This window comes from Oenanthe melanoleuca, chromosome 11, assembly GCF_029582105.1.
Source record: "Oenanthe melanoleuca isolate GR-GAL-2019-014 chromosome 11, OMel1.0, whole genome shotgun sequence".
In the NCBI taxonomy this organism is placed as follows: Eukaryota; Metazoa; Chordata; class Aves; order Passeriformes; family Muscicapidae; genus Oenanthe; species Oenanthe melanoleuca.
In genome coordinates, this window is record NC_079345.1 from 18,153,261 (window position 1) to 18,171,437 (window position 18,177).

At 45.7% G+C, this 18,177-nt stretch overlaps 1 protein-coding gene across 4 annotated transcripts in view; it reads left to right on the forward strand.

Annotated features, from left to right (window-relative positions):
* The first annotated feature begins 414 nt into the window (after positions 1-414).
* The window catches only part of KCTD15 (potassium channel tetramerization domain containing 15), a 43,729-nt gene continuing 25,966 nt past the window's right edge, over positions 415-18,177 (forward strand). The window contains exons 1-2 of one of the 4 annotated variants that reach the window (XM_056500569.1): positions 415-926; positions 6,643-6,818. In XM_056500569.1, the coding sequence (XP_056356544.1) occupies positions 6,655-6,818 (164 nt within the window). In that variant the 5' untranslated portion in view covers positions 415-926; positions 6,643-6,654. Of the gene's footprint in view, positions 927-1,099; positions 1,400-2,168; positions 2,383-5,012; positions 5,239-6,642; positions 6,819-18,177 lie in introns of those variants that run through there. The other 3 variants (XM_056500568.1, XM_056500570.1, XM_056500567.1) reach the window with 3 other exon arrangements.

Below are 18,177 nucleotides of genomic sequence, written 5' to 3' on the forward strand. Positions count from 1 at the left end.
ATTGTAACAGAGGAGTCAAGAGATGTGAGAAACGTGCCCTGTGTTACTTATTTGGGAGCTGAAAATTTATGCCTAGTTGAAAATGCCTGGGGAAATATTACATCAGACCAAATGACAATGATTAAAATCAGCTTTTTTCCTCCCCTTCCCCCCCTCTCTTTTCCTCCTTCTTCTTTTCAGTAAGTCTGTTGAAGGACGTGACAGTGGCCTGATCCTCCCCAGCACCGAACCGTTATCCCCGGGCAGGGCCGGGCCGGGCCGGGCCGGCTCCGCGCTCCCTCCGCGCTCGCTCCGCGCTCCCGCCCCGGCCGCGCCGCGCGGAGCGCCTCGGCGGGCGGCGGCGCCGGGGGCGCGGGCTGGGAGCCGGCCGCCTTCCCAGCCTTATTTCATTTTCAAGGGCTGTATTTTATTTTATTCTTGGGGGGTGGGGGGGTGGGGGGTGGTGGGGGAAGTAAATCTGCAGACCTTCACCAAAAGGAGGGAAAAATATCCAATTTTCATCGCAAAATTAGCTAGGGCGAGAGCAAAGGGCTGAGCTAATTGTAGCCTAATCCTCTGCCCTGCAGGCGTTTGCAAAGCCCTGAGCAAGAATTCGCTTTTTTTCCTCCTCTTCTCCCTTCCCTCTGTTATTTAGAGACGGGATTATTGCCTTTCTTCTCATAACAGCCTCGGCAGTTTCATTTAAAGGCTTTTTTTCCCCCCCCCCTCTCTCACACACACATACACACACACGCACAAAATAAATAGAAAAAGAAGCAGCAAAAACAGGGGAAGAGAGAGGAGACAGAGCAGCTTTAGAAATAATAATCACAGCAGGATCTGCGGAGCAAAGATAGTAATAAAAGCAAAAAGCTGAGCCCATCCACACACAGCCCCGGCAGAGCCCAAAGCCAAAGGGGGGCTCGCAGATCTCTTCTGTGCTCAAGGTAAGGACGGCGGCAGCGGCTCCCGCAGCCGCCCGTGCGCCCGCCCGCGCGGCCGGAGCGCCGTACGCGCCGTGCCTCGCTCGCATCGCCCGCTCCGCGCCTGCTCGCGCTCCTTTCCCCCCCCCCCACCTCCTTTTTTTTTTTTTTTTTTTTTTTTTTTTTCTTTTGTAAAGTGCCTCTTCAAACTCACTCGGCTACCGGCTCCGGGGAGCAGCGGCAGGGTTGTTTTTTTTAAAGCTACAGGAGCCGTTTGCAGCCGCCCCGCTTTGGTAGCGCTGCGCGTGTGTGTGTGTCTGTGTGTGTGTGTGCGTGCGTGTGTATGTTTTGTTTTGCTCCGCTCCAGCATGGGCAGCGCCGGCGGAGCCCCGCGGCCCGGGGTGCCCGCGCTCCCGGTGCCCCCCCGGCCCCGGCTCTGAAGACGGCGCAGCCCCAGCGCGGCGGAGGCAGCGCGGCTCGCTCCGCGCTCTCGCATGGTACGCGCGGAGCCGCGGCTCGGGCGGGGGCAGCGCGGGCCGGGGCGCGGGGCTGGCGGCGGGGCGGCTCGGCACAAAGGGAAGGCGGGCGACAATGGGGAGCGCCGCGTATGGAAAACACGGGCGGGCTGTGAATGAAACTCTGGCGCCAGTGAGAGTGGAAGGCTTGGTTTGGGGTAGACTTCAAACCACTCTAGGCTATAGTTTGCATTCCTGCTCCTGCATGCGATGTGGCACACTTCTGCAAAATTAATACATTAGCCTGGCTAATGCTCACCACCATTGGCTGCGCGGAAAATGTGCAGGATCGGGGATTCGGGCTTGACTTTTTTTTTTCTTGCATTCATCTAAGACATCTCCTTTCTTGTTATGTGGGAATAAGTAAAGGACGCCATGTTGTGCCTTTTTTTTTTTTTTTTTTTTTTTGGTTGAATTTTACCTTTGGGCATGCAGCGTGTTCAAAAGAAAAAGGCAGAAGTTGAGTGACCGGGTGCGTTGCTCGCTGGTGATTTCCCTGACCATCAGCAGGGAAAAGCATTTGGGTGACGTGAAACTTGCACTAAATAGACTGGAGACTGCCAGAGAGAGGCGGGTTGCGGGGGGGGGAAGAGGGGGAGGAAGGAGAAAGCCTTTCCTTTTTTTTTTTTTTTTCTTTCTTTCTTTTTTTATTTTTTTTTTTTAATTTTTTTATTTTTTTGGTTGGGGCAACCAGAGCTCCACAGGGAGTTCCCCTTTTGCCCCCCCCCCCCCCCCCCAAGAAAAAAAAAAGTTTCGGGCACGATCTGCTCCGTCTCTCGGTGCAGCGTTCAGTAAAGCAGCGTGGCGGTGTGTGCAAATGTTTATGGACTTTTAATTTTGGAGCCGCCGAGCCCCAGGTTCGTAGCCCGCCCCGGCCCGCTTTGTCTGTGGGCCGGGAGCACGGCGTGGGCAAGTTGTGTGCAGCGGCAGAGCCGGGGCTCGCCGGCCCTGCGAGGCAGACAAAGGTAATGGCCCGGGCTGAGGCTGTGCCCGGGGCTGCAGACGCTGCCCTGAGGCACGGCAGCGCCGGGGAGCCGAGGGGCGGTGGGGGGCTGCAATGCCCGGGGGGCTGCGGTGCCCGAGGGGCTGCAATGCCCGGGGGGCTGCAATGCCCGGGGGGCTGCGGTGCCTGAGGGGGGCTGCGGTGCCTGAGGGGCTGCAATGCCTGAGGGGCTGCAATGCCCGGGGGCTGCAGTGCCCGGGCTCACCCCGGTGCTGGTACCGAGGGTCCCTGTGGCCATGGAGCCCGGCTCGGCTCTGCGGCCCGGCCCGGCCCCGCTCGGCCCTGCGGCCCGGCCCGCCCCCAGCCCGGCTCCCCGGGAGAGCGGCTCCGCGGCAAACCTGCCGTGCTCGCTGCACGTCTTCAATGTGCGTGAAGGAATTAAACTGCACGAGTGAATAACAGCATTAGTTTCAATTAATTTTTATCCTGGCAACAATAAACTTTAGAAACAAAGCGCTTTTACATCCTTAATTAGTCTTGCTTCCCATCTGTAGTCTTTTAAGTGCCTGCTCCTTGATTTAACTTTGTCCCTCCTTCAGAGCCGCCTCCTTTTTTATTATTTTACTTTTTTTTTTTTTTTTTCCCGTTCCCCTTTCCAGACTGCTGCCTGTTTCTTTCCTACAACCTTTCACCTCCCTTGTCCCTGTCTGTCTGCTCTGCTCTGTGCAGTTTATTTCTCCTGTATTTTCCCAACATCAACAGCAGTATTGGTTACCATGGCCCCGAGCTATGTGCAGAGGTGGGAAAGCTTCATCCGCCCAAAACTTCTTACACTTTTGAAGTCTTTCTTTTAGTAGGATCTGAAATGTATCATCTAGAGTGTGTATTAAATGAACAGTATTCCTGAAGGCTTTAGAGCAAGAAAGGCAACACCCTGGAAAATTCTGCAGTCTTTCAGCATTCTCTGCCCTAGGGTTATAGCCCTGGGCACGGAGCTGAATGGAGCTCTTACAACTGCCTTCTGTTTACCTTTTATGGTTAAAATAACAGCTTAGCAAAGAAGCAACTTCATGGAGAAACGATTCAGTGAAATCATCTCAAGCTGTAGCAGCATAGCTAGTTTAATCACCCCTAGAGAGCTGAACAACTGTGAGCACAATGGGACACAAAATCATTTTGTGTGTAAATGAGCATGGCATTGTGATTATTTCACTTTGCATGGGCAAATAGTTTTTACAAGCAGTTAGCTTAGGAAGGCAAAAAAAGATAAGCTGGCTCTGAAAGATCTTGGTGTGTAATGTTTGAAAAACTAAATATTCACATAATTTGGGAATCAGGCTCTATTGATTTTGCCTTCAGCAGGTTCCTGTGTTACTTATTAGAGCAGGGTTATTGTCTGTGCCACTAGTTGGGATGCTGTATCCTGTTGTAGGCAGCTAAAGAGCAAGGATTATTTTACATGGTTTAATAAATGAAGTTTGTTAGTGTTTCTGCGATATTTACCCTTAAGGTTTTAATTTTCTCATCCATATTAGAAAATATGCGCATAAAGACTTTCACTGGATAAATACATTTAGGATTTTGCTTTGTGCATAAAATAAGTACATTACTCAGTGTGATGAATTTTTGCTGTGTGTTACATTAAGAAGAGGATGGAGTCATTAGGAATAGGGTTATGGTACCTTAAGAAACAGGGGGTATTTTTTTTTGGAGCAGTAGTGCCCTTTATGCAGTGCTTGGTAGTTGTTTCTCTTGGTAGTTTGCTCATACAAAAATGTTTGACTTCCACACCTCTAATAAAAATCTAGGATTCATTTTTTAATATGAGTCCTCTCCAGCCAGCGTTTTAATTCCCCTTCTCCTCCTCTCCCCCCAAAAGCCAGTGGCACCCTCAATAAGTATGAAAAGCCATAAAAGTTTGAAAACTATTTTAGCTTTCCAGTGATTTTCTATAATTAAGTGTTTTTTCAACACATGCTCTAGCTGAGAAATGCCAAAAGCAGAGGATTGTTCAAAAGGTCCCTCCAGTGAATAGTATAAATTAAATATCTACTGTGTGAGTATGGCCTCACTGAGAATCTCAGTCTTTACAGATCAAGGAATTTACTGGTATACTAACATTAAACAAAATCCTAAGATAGCAGCAGTGTTTAAATATGCACAAATAGATTCATATCACTTGATCTTTAGCTATCTGTGCATATTTTAAAATTGATGTCTGTATTTCAAGACAAATGGTTAAATGTAAGACACATTTACAGACGACTGGAAGTCCTTTGATTTCATTTGGAAATTGTAACAAGGGGTGCAGATGAGCCCTAATTAGATTTTTGTTTTGTGAAACTGCATGAGATTTATTTCTAAGGCAGCCCTGTGCCGTGCAAGGTCTGTACCTTTATCATTAGTGGTAATGGTTGGGGTCTGAACAAAGACAGGGTTGACATTCAGCCTGGATCTTCTGACCCTTTCATTTAAGTGAAGGAGTAGAGACTGAACATGAGTTTACAGTGCTCTTTGGTAAGGAAAAAAAACAGCAACCTTTGTCTCTGTTGGCAGACAGATTAGTAAACACGTTGCTAAAATACTGTAGGTACTTACATACTAAGTTGTTTTTAAAAGTTAGTTGTTTTATTTATGCTGTATGACATGTTTACTGAAGGCTGGCTACAACAAGCTCTTGTGGGAAACAAGAAAGCAACATCTTCAGTCATGAAAGGATTCAGTCACTTTCCTTGAAGGTGGTGCTGTAGTGAAAATGTTAATGCCCAATTTGGCGTCGGCTGACACAGAAGTCCTAGGACAGAGTTGGCATTTGCTTCGTGTTCAGTGCAGATGTCCATCCAGCCTCTGGAGAACAAGGATGTGGATTCATAATGGGGTGATGTATTTCTGTGCTGTAGATGCAAGGAGTTCCTAGGAGCTAACCAAGAGGAGATACAGTAAATTGAGATGTCGTGATGACTTTGTGAGGCTGTTCAGATGGGTTAAGGTTTTTCAATCCCTTTCTCTGTAGCTTGGAAATTATTTTACAAGGAATGTTGCTAATTTATGTTCATCAAGTGGCGTAGTCGGGCATCTCGTGTGAAATACTGCTAAGAGAAAGGCAAGACCAGCTTTAGATTTCTGAGAAACACTGTCAAAGTAATGTGGGAGAAACAGAAATTCACTTTGCAATGCTGCATGTGAAGTGCTTGTCAGATGCCAGGAAGAGCCCGGGTGCTTGGTAGCATGCTTGAATTACAGAATACCAGGAAAATTAGATTATATTCAGAAATGTCTTCGACCATAATGTTTTGCATATGTTGCTTTCCCCATAAGGGGCAGAATGGATGTATATTTTCTTAAACTTTTTGAAAAGGGTTTTTTCTGTCTGACCTGTGTGCCGTCTGCGCCGATTGAACTGAACTCAGCTCTGAGACACACGTTTCATGCAGAATAAACTGTGCTTTTCTTAAGAAGAGAATTGAGGAATTTTCTTTTGCTTGGTTGTCCTGTTGATTTTTAAGATATTTCAGTATTTTTAGCTTTGATTTTGCTGAAAATGTTTGGATTCAATTCCGTAATTTCACTAATTTTCCAATTTTTTAGGGCAGGAAATATTAGGTGGATTGTGAAATTTATAATTTCACGTGCTAGACTACACAGTACTTTCTGAAAGCATGGGTCAGTTTATTTATCTTTCTATTTTCACTGCTTCCAGGTATTAATTGCTTTCAGTTTGAAAGCTTACTAGTTGTTTATGTCTAATAGTAAGGCTTAACTGAAAATTACCCATTTATTTCACAATTATTGAAAATAAGCCAGAAAAATTGATCTTAGTTTGATGTGAAATTTACTACATGTATAAACCAAATGCCTTAGGTATTGAGGAAGTCACTAATTTAGAGGTGTCTTGTTACTGAGACAAACTTGCAAAAACCCCCTGAATCCCAATTCACAAATTGGTTATTCGTTTGTCAGGGGATATTTCACATCTAACACATAAGCCCACGACCTTTAATTAGAATTTTGCAGTTTGTTTTATGCCCCTTGAGGCTGACACCTTGAAAAAAATTTTTTTTTCTTGATTTCTTATTGCTAATAAGCATCTTTCTCTTCCCCTCTGGTACTTAGAAGAAAATGATGCAAATACACTTAATTACAGTGGTGGCAATAATTTGTTAGCTGAATATGTGATCAGGCAGATGCAAAAATGATCTGATTAGATCTGTGATCACACTGGAGAGAAAGGTAACACAGTGCTACGTTTAAGAGGAGTTGTTCTTTTTGCTCCCCGCTGCAGGAGGGAAGAAGCATGTCCCGTCTGTCTCTAACACGCTCCCCGGTTTCTCCTCTGGCTGCTCAAGGAATTCCTCTCCCAGCTCAACTCACCAAGTCCAACGCTCCCGTGCACATCGATGTAGGAGGACACATGTACACCAGCAGCCTGGCCACCCTGACCAAGTACCCAGACTCCAGGTAAGAGCTGCTGCTGCCTGCTGCCTGCCTGCTTCTGTTCCCTGCACGTACCTGTGAGCAATATTTCAGTGCGAAGTACCATTTATTATATATTCACCACTTATGAATAATTCAGTTTCTGATTTATACAGTAACTTCACTAGGGTTCTGCAGAAAAAAAGGCCTGTACAATTTATATATTATTTAGAGAGTCTATTCATTTTCTCTCTCAACATCTTCGGCGCTCTGCTGATGTGTTTGAAGCACCTGTTGGTGTGCTGCCCTAGATTATCTCCAACTCTACCAGGAAACTTGTTTCTCTCAGGTTTAGTGAGAAAAATTGGTTTTTTTCTTCCTCAAAGAGAAAGAATGGTTCTACTTCTGTGGGACTGATGGATGCTTCTGTTGGGCAGCCAGAGTTCTGACCTCAGTGTGTGCTGTGTGCCTCAGCAGTCAGTTCCTTTGGGCAGTGCCTGGCTGAGCCACTGTGGTGCTGCATTAAATTCCTGTGTGTTCAAACATGGTGCCTTGTGCTGGACAGGTTGGTGACATGTCTGGCAAGATTTATGTAGATCTGGCCAGTATTATCTCAGGATAGACTCCAGATATGCCAAATTAGGAGTAGATGTGGCATGAGATGATACCTGTATGGGTTGTTTGCCTGGCTGCCTGTCCTGCAGGGTTCTGGGATCCTGGGCAGCGTGGAGGGGTTGGAGAGGTGAGGGATTGGAGAGGTGCCTGATTTTTATTTACAGTTATGGTCACTAAACCAGTTCATCTTTTTGTCGTTGAGGCTGCTCAGGGTCCAGAGGGTGAGTGTGAGTGCAGGGCAGATGTGCCTGTGCCAGGCCAGGGTGCCCAGTGCACTGCTGGCTCCAAAACAAACCAAGGCCCAGGTCTTGTTGCCAGAGGTTTTGCTACCTGTGTGGCCAGTATTCCATAAGAGAGTTGTTGAGTTTTTTTGGTTTTTTGGTTTTTTTTTCTTTTTTGTTATGATAACCAGTGTAAAGAGCTAGTTTTATCTGAAGATTTTTCTTTTAAAAGAACTAAGGGGTTTTGCAGATTTGGCAGATTCCCAAGCAATAAATGACATTTATGGAGACACCTTGAAATGCCTCTGATATCATAAAGCATATGGCTGTGATTTCATTCCAAGGAAAGGGAGCTGCTGAAATTCTCTGTGGAAAAAAGCCCAATTATTAAAACACCTATATTTTATGGTCAGACCAAAACAATATGATTTTTTTGGACAGTGTCTGTTTAATAATATCTTTGTGGTACTACTTTACTCATAAAGAAGAAATCTGTTTAGTGAAGAGAGATTTATAATGGAGGAACATACAAATGCTTCATAATATTAAAAAAGACAGTGAAGATCCAGCAGTTGTAGTAGAGTGACACATCTGTTTCCACATTTTAAAATATCACTGCTATTTTTAAAATATGCCCCACATCAAACTTACTTAATAAAAGCTTCAGTTATGGAAGCTTTGGGAGAATATACATAAATTCACAGATTTTATTTCAAGGGAATAGAGTACCGAACCAAAATATTTTTTTTCTGCTTGATAAATAACAAAAGCATATTTCTTCAGATTTTGAAAGTACAAAGCTGACGAGAGCTTACATGCTGCCTGGTGTTTTGCTGTGTACTGTCTTTAGTTTGTGTTGCTGTGCTATTTCATAAGGCTTGAATGCTTTTTCAGCTGCTCAAACTTCAGTTCTCATTGAAGTGAGAGCTTTCAGGATGAAACCTGTAGATGACATTATTTTTACAGCAAAAGATAACCTTTCACCAGCATCCCAAGGAGGACTTATTGCTTGATACCTTACAAAACTGGGTGAAGGCTATATTTAATTTATTATCTTCTTTTTGTTGATTTTTATTTATTTATTTTTCTGCAGTGCTGCATAGTGTACTTAGTTGTAAGCCCCTCATTGCAGTTATTGCCCTGGGGGTGGTTGGAGCTCCTGGTGCTGCTTCCCTGCCCCGTGTGGATCTTCCACATGGCACAGCCTGGCTGTGCAGTGGAGTAGCTGGAAAGGATTCCTGCTCTCTCATGGGGCAGGGGGAAGGAGATAGCTCTTCTGAGCAAAACATCTGGAAATAATGCCAGGGCACTGCTGGCTGCTGCTCAGAGGTAACATGTGGAAAGACACGGCCAGCCTGATCCACAGGCAGAGCTTTCTGGATTATTTTGGACTGTGTGTTAAACTCTAGGTTTGAGTGTGAGTTTAAAAGCTTCAGATCCAAGAAGTCACACGAATCTGTATGTAGATTGCATTTCAGCAAAAGATGTAAGCATATGCTGAAATGCTCTGCTAAATCTTAGCTGCAGTCACATAAAATAGTTTGTGCATTAAAACTTTGAGAATAAGCTTCCTTTTTATTTGTTTCACAATTTCTGTTGCTTTCTCTATGCTCCCAGATCCCAGAGAGCTTTTAGCTTGTAGGCCTTTCAGCATGTACTGTACCTGGATTTTTAAGGACACATGGATTGTGAGTGTGTGTATAAACACACCCAGGTGTGCATCACATGCTGATGGAAAACAGGAAAAAACAAATCAGCAAGTCGTGTTTAAACTTCCTCTGTGTTTGAAGGAGGTCCAGTCCTGCTCAGTCCGGGACAAAGTGGGTTCAGATTGGTTCAGTGGGAGGCAGGAGCTCCCAGCAGCTGGCCAGCTCAGCACACAGGTGTGGGTAAGAGCAGTTCTGCCTGTAGCTGTGCAGCCACCCCTCTGTGAGACACAGATCACCCTGACAGCACAGCAGGTTCTCACTGGATCCCAGGGCACTGACTGCTCTGCCCACTCTGCTGGCTGGGCCAGGCTGTCTGTGTGCTTGGCTCTGATTGGGGAGGAAAGGGAAATTTTCGGGAAACCTTCCTTAAGTTAGTGAATGGCTGTTAATGTGAAACCAGAGGCCAAATCTTGCATTTCAGAGCTCCCAGAGTTATTTCAGAGCAACTTTGACAAAGTCTTTGATGTTGTTTGTATTAGTGCAGCTGCTGTGATCAGAGCATTTGTCCATTGATTAAATTTGCATAAGTAAAGGGTGCCAGATTAGGCATTAAAGGGGGAGATGTCCTCCTTCCCGTAAATTTTTATGGCCTACATAAATTCTCTTAAGAGGAGAAAACTTGAGCAGCACACAGCTGATGTGACAAAGGAGAAGAAGGTTAAACAGCCACTGCCAAAGTGCTTTCTGAGCCACTCACACTCACCCACTACTCTTGCACACCTTTCCAGTTGGCTTTTTGAGTTAAATCACACACAAGAAAAAAAAACAACTGGCTTTTCAGAGGGTGAAAGGCAAGGGAAATGAGAAACATAAAAAGAAATTGTGATCAGCATAGTGATGGTCTCAGAAATTACCTCACAAATAATATTATTATTCCCACATCCTGTACCTACTTGTGGCCACTTTCCATGCATACCCAAAATTGTCATTAAAGTTGACCAGCTTTGAAGGTACAAGGAGGTTGATGTTGTCTTACCTGGATCTGAGGCTCAATTTCAGTAGTTTGTTTTTTGCAATTTCTCCTACTTAAACTCCCAATTCTTGTAGTTCTGATTTACAGGTAAAAAAACCAACAACAACAACAAAAAGCCAAATCAAAAAACTGTTAAATTCTAGTGACTCTTACCATCAGCATCTTATTTCTATAATAACTGGCTAAGTAGAGAAATAATTCATCTTTGTAGCATTTGCTCTGGAAATTTCATTTCTGTTTTCACCCAGAGGACCTCTAAAGCAGTCCCTTCACACGTTGACACTTGAATGTGGATTTATATGACAGATTGTAAAGGCTGCAAAACCTCTAGCACATCTGCAAAGTGAGTTGCAAATTGTATTTATCCAATGGAGTGAGACAGTTTTTACATTTAGAAAACAAACCTGCACCCAAAGTCCAAGCATGCAGTCAGGAATACCCAAAGGCATTGCCAGATCTCCCGGTCTTATTCCCACTGAACTCTGGCAGACTTCTCATTGACTTCAAGCAGAAAAGAAGTAGAACCTCCAAATCCCTGTAGACCACAGCAAGCCCCAGCTTCTTGATTCCACTGGAAATTTTGATACCACTTTGAATTTTTGTTAGAAGGCAGAACGAGATTTTTCATCAGCAGCCCATCCTTTCCACAGTCCTGAGCAGTGTTTTTATCTCAGGGAATTGCTCTGAGCTCTCTCTAAGTTGTTCTGCTATACCAGATAAATCTATTTACCTTCCATTCTTGGCTAGTTTGTGTTTGTGTGTAACCCTCTGTTAAAGATATTTCTGTTTGCTATAGAAGCTGATGCTGTCTGTGGCATTCCTTGTGACCAGGGGAGCAGGAATGATTTCCATGCAGGCTCTGCTGTGCAGGTGGGAGCAGTGAGGGTGCACAGGGCCCAGAGAGCCTCCCCAAAGGTTTGCATCCCTTGGGCTTTGGGAGCTCTGCTCTGTGCAGCACAGAGCCCTGCTGACCTCAGCTCTGTGCCCTCCAAGGAAAACCAGCTCAGGTTTTATTGTTTGTTTCAGGAGCTAATGACCTCTCTACAAGTAATTTTCCAGGCCTCACTTTCCTCTGAACCCATGGACTTTCTTGGTGATTGACGAAGGAGTCCCCTAAAGCATGTGTCTTCTCCTCTGAATGTTTCTTGTCAAAACACATTGTCATTCTTCTGACCCACCCTTACAAGCTCTCCTACCAAGTGACCTGATTCTAGCTATTCTCTAGGTATCTTGGGGTTTAAATTCACCTGCCTTTTCCTCCAGCACCCCCATGTCTCTGGTTGTTGGAACTCAGCACTGACACCTGAGATCTGCTTCTCCCCTCTCCTCTGCAGCCACACCAGCCTGGGCTGAGTTCAGGAGAATTCTCTGCTCCAAGTTTGAGGACCCCTCTGTTTTCCCTGCTGGAACATGATTACTGACCCTGTTCAGCTGAACACTGTGGTTTCATGGCTCAGACACACCTACTGACATCTACAAGACAGATTTTCCACGTTATCCTTTCACATGATGCTCCAACTCTGCACTTCTTGGGAGGGAGCAGGGAAATTCTTAATTTGGTTGTATTTAGGATACATAATTCTCTGCATTTAGCAGAACTCATATATCTTGCTCATGTATTCAGTGTCAGCCTTCTAATAATTTATTTGCTAATTTTCCATCAAATCTGTGCATTATTGAGGTTATTGCCTGAAGACAATGTCCAATTAGCAAATTTTGTCACTTACCCCATGCTGGCAGTTAGGGTGTAAATCAGTGATTAAATGAGGCCTGTGCTCAAGACAGGTTAAGTGGGGTGAAGGCCAGATGTGTGAGTGTTGGTGGTTGTGCAAGCACAGCACAGGGAAGGGAGGATGCCCATCTGGAGCAGTGTTGGCTCTCCTGGGACAGCCCAGCCCTGCACCACTGCATCACATCCATCCTGGCTCAGGGCTCTCCACATCTCTCTGTGCCACTCTCACTGTGTGCTGTCACCCACCCACAGCTGTGCAGGGTCCCTCTCCCATCCCTCCCCCTTTCAGGCACAGTGGAAGACACAGGGGCACGTTTCAGCCTCTGGAAGGCTCCTGCTCCCACCCAGCCAGCTGTGGGGGGCCCTGTTTGTGGGGTGGCAGCAGCAATCCCTGGGAGCCTGTGTTCCCCAAAGGCAGCTCCCAGTCAGATCCAGCACCCCACCTTCCAGCAAAGCACTACAAAATGTGCCTGCATGTGAGCAGCAGCACAAAGCTCATTAATTTTAATAGCCATTGTGAACTTAACCCATACACTGACTTTCAAGCAGAGCACCTGAAGAGGCAGGAGCAGGAATTTTCCCTGCACGTTGGGAGTGCTGTGAGAGGCACTGGGCACGGTGCAGGAGCACTGGCACAGCAGCCTGGCAGCTCTGCAGCCAGGGCTGAGCCTGCCAGGGCTGCCCAGGGCTCTGCCCTCTGCCAGGCACTTGGCTCTGTGCTGCAGATGAGAACAAGGAGCCAAAACCCAGAGGTTTTGGTTATATGCAGTCTTTTTCTGAATTAATATAGGAGTTCTTACAGAGATTAACATAGTTTTTGGATTCATATCATGCACTTGAGATTCAGAGAGAAATCTTTTGATTTTTTCTTATCTGGCCATTGAGCAGATGTCTCTCTGGTTTCTAAGGGAACTTTGACCAGCAGAACCCATAAGATAAAAACCCAAAGGAGGCCTTTCCCTGCTTGCATCCTCTGTTTCTGCCTGTGGATGTTGTAGTAAAGCAGGAGTTGGATGGAGCAAGGGTCTCCCTTTGCCAGTCTGCTTTATCAGGTGCTGTAAGCTGAACCTGTCTGTCCTCATCTGCAGAGCCAGTTCATTGCAGGTGCTACATGGCCAAGGTCACACAAGTCCTTGCAGCACTTTGATAAGCTCTGGGAAAGGTGTGAAGTGTTTGTTCCTACAGGCCTTGTGTCCTGCAGCAATGTGAGTTGCTGCTTGGACACATCCAGCACAGCTCCAGGACACATCCAGGACACATCCAGCACAGCTCCTGAGCAGGGGCAGAGCTGAGCAGCACCTGCCCCAGGTGCCAGAGGAGGAGTACATGGCTTGGTCTCTATGGAAAATAAAAATAATCTGTATTAGGGGTGTATTTACAGCTGGGAATGATGATGTTAAATACCCTGTCTCTATCTGTCACTAACTGGACAAAGAGCCCATGGTAGAAGCACACTGTGGTAGCAGATTTCCATGTATTCCCTCTGTTGTTGCACAGCTTTGGTGGTAAAGGAGAGTAATTCCTGTAACCCTAACCCATTGATTTAGGGAGATGGGAAGGAAGGAATTGATATGAAAGCTGATTCTTCAGACCTGTTTGTGTCCAGCTGTCCAGGATCTCCAGCTACCTGGCACGTAGGGAGCCACAGCAGAGCTGAGCTGTCTGCTGTGATGCAGTACAAAGGTGTTTACTCCTTCCTGCACTTGGTGGCCACTGCCTTGCCCAGCACAGCCACAGACTGGGAACTGCCCCCAGCTCTGGAGAGGAAAGCAGAGTTCAGCCTTTGAGGTGCAGATCTTCCTGTAATTGGGTGGGCTGTGAGGAGTTCTAGGCACAAGTGGCATAAGTGCTCCTTATGTGGAGGAGCAGACAGCAAATCAGCCCTGGCATGACTTAGAGAAATGACATGGTGGTGGTGTGCCTGGCACAGGGTGTTCAGAACCCCTGAATTTGAGAAAATTGCACACTCCTTCCCAGGCAGCAGCTTCCTGGCCTCAGCTAGTCAGAAGGAAGAGCAGGTCTGTCTGCAGCCAGGAGTGGGCAGGAGGGATGGCACCTGTGCCTCTGAGGCATCCAAAAGATGGACATTGAGTGGTGTGTCCATTCAGTGTTCAGGCTGACCCTGCCTTGCTCTCTGCTCTTCCTTTCATGTTCTGCAGTGATAACATCCCTGTAGCTGAGGTACCACGTTAGTAATTCCCACCCTTCCTGCTTGCAACAGGTTGAAAATCAGTCTGTTTTACTAAAACACACAAAGAGAAGCCAGCAGACAAGGAGACCAAAATTACAACTTTTTTTTTTCATTCAGCACTCAGTTTCTCGTTGGTCAAGTTTGGTTTGTCATTTATTTTGTTGCTACCTTTGCTTACACCTGACAGGGAGGGCACCAGCAGCATAATTTAAGTATTTTTCAGCAGTCAGTTTTGGGATGGTAAGAGGAAAAGCATTGTATTTTGAGAAACCACTCCACAGGATGCTGTGGAAGGAGCTGCCTCTTTGAGGTGCTGCAAGTGGAGGCTCTTTCCTGCTCAACAGTGTGGTGTGAAGTGCTGTAAAGATGCTGTACAATGAAATGCAGCATCTTTACACTTAAAACAAAGGAGGATCTCCTTTTATTGATTGCTGCTTCATGTGCTGTGCATCCAGCTCCCTCCTGGCATGCAGAGGAGTTGAGTAAAGATGTAAAGACACAGGTTCAGTGGCTTTGTGCTGGAAATCGTGTCCCCAGGTCACAGCTCTCCACTGGAGCTGAGAGGTGTTCCCCCTTCCTGGCTGCTCTTTGAACACACATCACTGGTGTTTGTCTTTTCATTCATAAACTTTGGATTTATAAAGACCCTGCATTGGCAAGTAGACCTAGTCTGCTTAGGGGGATATTTCATGGACTACTTAGGAAGTTTATAAAACAGACTCCCTAGGTTATGAAGCAAGGGGGTATCTGTTTTGTAAGGAAAATGTTACGAAATTATTTTTGTCTCTAGGCCTAACTTAATTATTTTAATGATCCTACTGGTGGTTGTTGTAGGTGTTATTCTGTGTGCATATTGTGACCTACATGCTTGTGATCATTTGTGAAATCTAAGGATTTAAAAATACATTGGACCTTATTATTTCCTTGCCTCCTTCCACTTGAAGTAAGTGGAGGTGGCTTGGATATTGGTATGTTGGACCAGATCTCTCTTGCAGTGAAGTCAATGAGAGTTTTACTGTAAGCCTAAATGAAAAGAAAACAAGCCCTTTTGTTTTAGAAAGTGAATTCTGGCCAGAATACTCCTTGGTGTAACCCTATTATCCTCTGTGGAGTTTCACCAGGGGTTTTGCTGGTGTGCTGCCTGGTGAGGAGTTAGCAGAATCTGAGCACTGCAGTCAGATGTTCTGCTGGGTGTCCAATGCTCAGAGGAGTCTCAAAGACTTCAGAGTGTGTAAAACCAGCAGTCAGATGAACACAAAGTGTGCTGCCCTTACAGGTGCATGCACAAACCTCTCCTGGCCTTCCCAAAGACATGCTGGTTTTGAAGGAGTTCCTTTAAATTTGTATCTGTATAACTGAAATCAGAATTAATCTATTCATGGGTTAATGAAATCTTTAAGAACAAAGTGCATATTTAAATAGAAGAAATATGCAGGCATGCAAACACAGGATTGGTATGTGAGAGCAGAAGGGAAACTGGGTCTCTGGAGCACAGAGTAACAAGCTGGTGTGGAGGATGCCAGGCAGGAGCTGGTGCAGGCTGTGCCCTGTGTGCTGGTACCCCATGAACTTTGCTAAGTTTTTGTCATGTGAAATGTAATAAATTGGTGAGCATAGCTAGGTCTTGCAGTAGCTCAGCTGTCCTGGCAATAAGTGCATAATCTGATGGCAAGGACAGGTATTGTCAGACACTTCCATCACTGCTGTTGTTGCCTGGAAAGGCTGACCTGGAACAGAGACTAGACAGAGCAAAAGGGATAAAATAATAAAAAATAAAATAAAATAAAATAGGTATTTAGTGAAAGGATACACCTTGGGCAGTGCAAGAGCCCTGCTAGGGCTGCACCCAAATCAAATCCAAGATGGATCCTGGTCATGAGTCTTTACACTTTTATAAGTTTTGGTTCATTTATATATTGGGGTCAGTTGTCCAACCACAGCCCCAGGCTATGAAGTCTCCCCTGGCTTGTCCCCTTTCCCTCCATTGTTTCTGATTATTGGGTACCAGTTGTCCTTGATTCTCCAGCTAGAAAGGGATTATTTTGTCAAACTACCCTGTGAAGAGAACTTACTCTGAAACTTCATATTGGATGTTACACACTAAGCAGCAGAGATTCTGAAGAATATAAAAGCTAAAACCCAAGGCATCACTATAACTCCACTGATACAGAATTACACCAGGTTGGTGGCTTTCCTAATCTGAATTTACAGCTGGGAGAAGCTGCAGAGCTTATGAACTTTTAAAGAAAGACTTATGAACTCACTTCTCCATGCTTTGTCCACCAAACTCCCTACTCCATCTCAGCTGCTGTGATTAGCTTGTACTTTAGCATGTACTTTTTAGTATGTACTAAGTATTCTTTTGATACTTAAAAATGAAATTACATCTGTAAAAACTTCATGGGAGCTTGTTTTTACCTGACTTGCTCTCAGCTGAAACTCTGCCAGGCAGAGCTCTTGGTTTCCCAAGTGTGCTTGGTTGTGTTCCTGAGGCAGGCACTGACAGCTGCCTGTGTGTCAGAGCTGGGCACCAGGACAGAGGCAGGGCAGAGGAGTTTGGTGTCACCTGTGCTGTGTTAAATTGGCTCTACTGCAGTATGGTATGTGTTCAAAGGCTAAACTTGCTGCTCTTTTATCTGCTGAAGATCACATGAAGGGGAACCTGGGAGGAGTCCTGCACGGGGATGTTGGAAGTTGTTATGCAGCATTTGCACTGTTCCTCTTGGTCAGGCTCAGGAGGGCTCAGCTGGCAGGCACTGGAGGCTGAGATTTGCACCATAGAGCAGCAGCACTGGAGGAGTCCCAGTGCACAGGGCAGGCTCCTGTTTCACCTCCCTGCTGATGGAGTGCAGCTGCTGCCAGTGCTGCAGGTAATCCATTTAGATCTGGGAGATGCTCTGGCAGCAGCAAATCTCTCTCTTGAGAAAGTGGACAATGAAAACCAGGGACTCTCTTTAACCTCTTTGGTGTCATACTGTGTTAGGCCAACAATTTGTAGCAGTGCTGTTCACACCAAAGGCTGCAGCTTTGGCATTTGGGGAATGTGGTGTGCAGACTGCTGCCTGAGCTCTGCCCCTGCAAAACTTACTGCAGTTCCATGGGCAGATGTGACCAGTGGAGCTCCATGGGAGCCAGGACATGGCAGTGGAGAACTGGGTCCTCTGCCTGTGCCAGAGGTGTCTTGGAGGAGGCAAGAGCTGAATTTTGGCCAGCAGTACATAAAATTGCTGTTGAGTGAGGAAAAAAATTCAGTGACTGCTTTTTAGTCTTACAGAGGGGGGATAATAAAGCTTGGAGTTAATACCAGTTTCAAACATATTTCTTTGTTTCACATCCAGTTGTATTCTGTTTGCAGGCATGAGGGTTAAAATGGGGGCCTGCTTCTGCTTCCAGTTAAATCAAAGGATGTTTTGGCCTTGACTTCACTGGAACCAGAATCAAACCCATGACCAGAGTATTGTATTTAAGAATGAATCTCTTCAGTCACATAAGAGAGTCAGGTTCAGCTTTCAGTAGCTCATCAGAATTCAACATCTGACAGTTGACTTATTATTTTAAAGTTTTTGATAAGCTTGGTTTTGTAGGGCAGGTGTCCTTTGTGCAGCAGGTGGATTGCTGTCTCCTTCCCAGGTGTGGGTTCCTTCTCCATAGCCCCTAGGCAGGGGCTCCTTTTTTTGGGAATGTGGCTGTGGGGGTGGGCTCTTCCCAGCAGACGTGGTGGTGCCTTGCCTCCTGTCTGTCCCTGAAGTGAAAAACCTGCTGGGAGTTTCTCTTTGTTTCTGCTCATCTGCCAATGGCTCAGGCTCACCAGCAGAAAACTTACACAAATCTTCCTGCTTGGTGTGGCTCCGTGGGCTTTGGGGATTGTTTTCCCTTTGAAATAGCTTTTAAAGAAGTTGTTCTTGATCTGTTCAGTTTCTTTAAAAGAGCAGCCAGGAAAAATTGGTTACATTGGTTACAGCT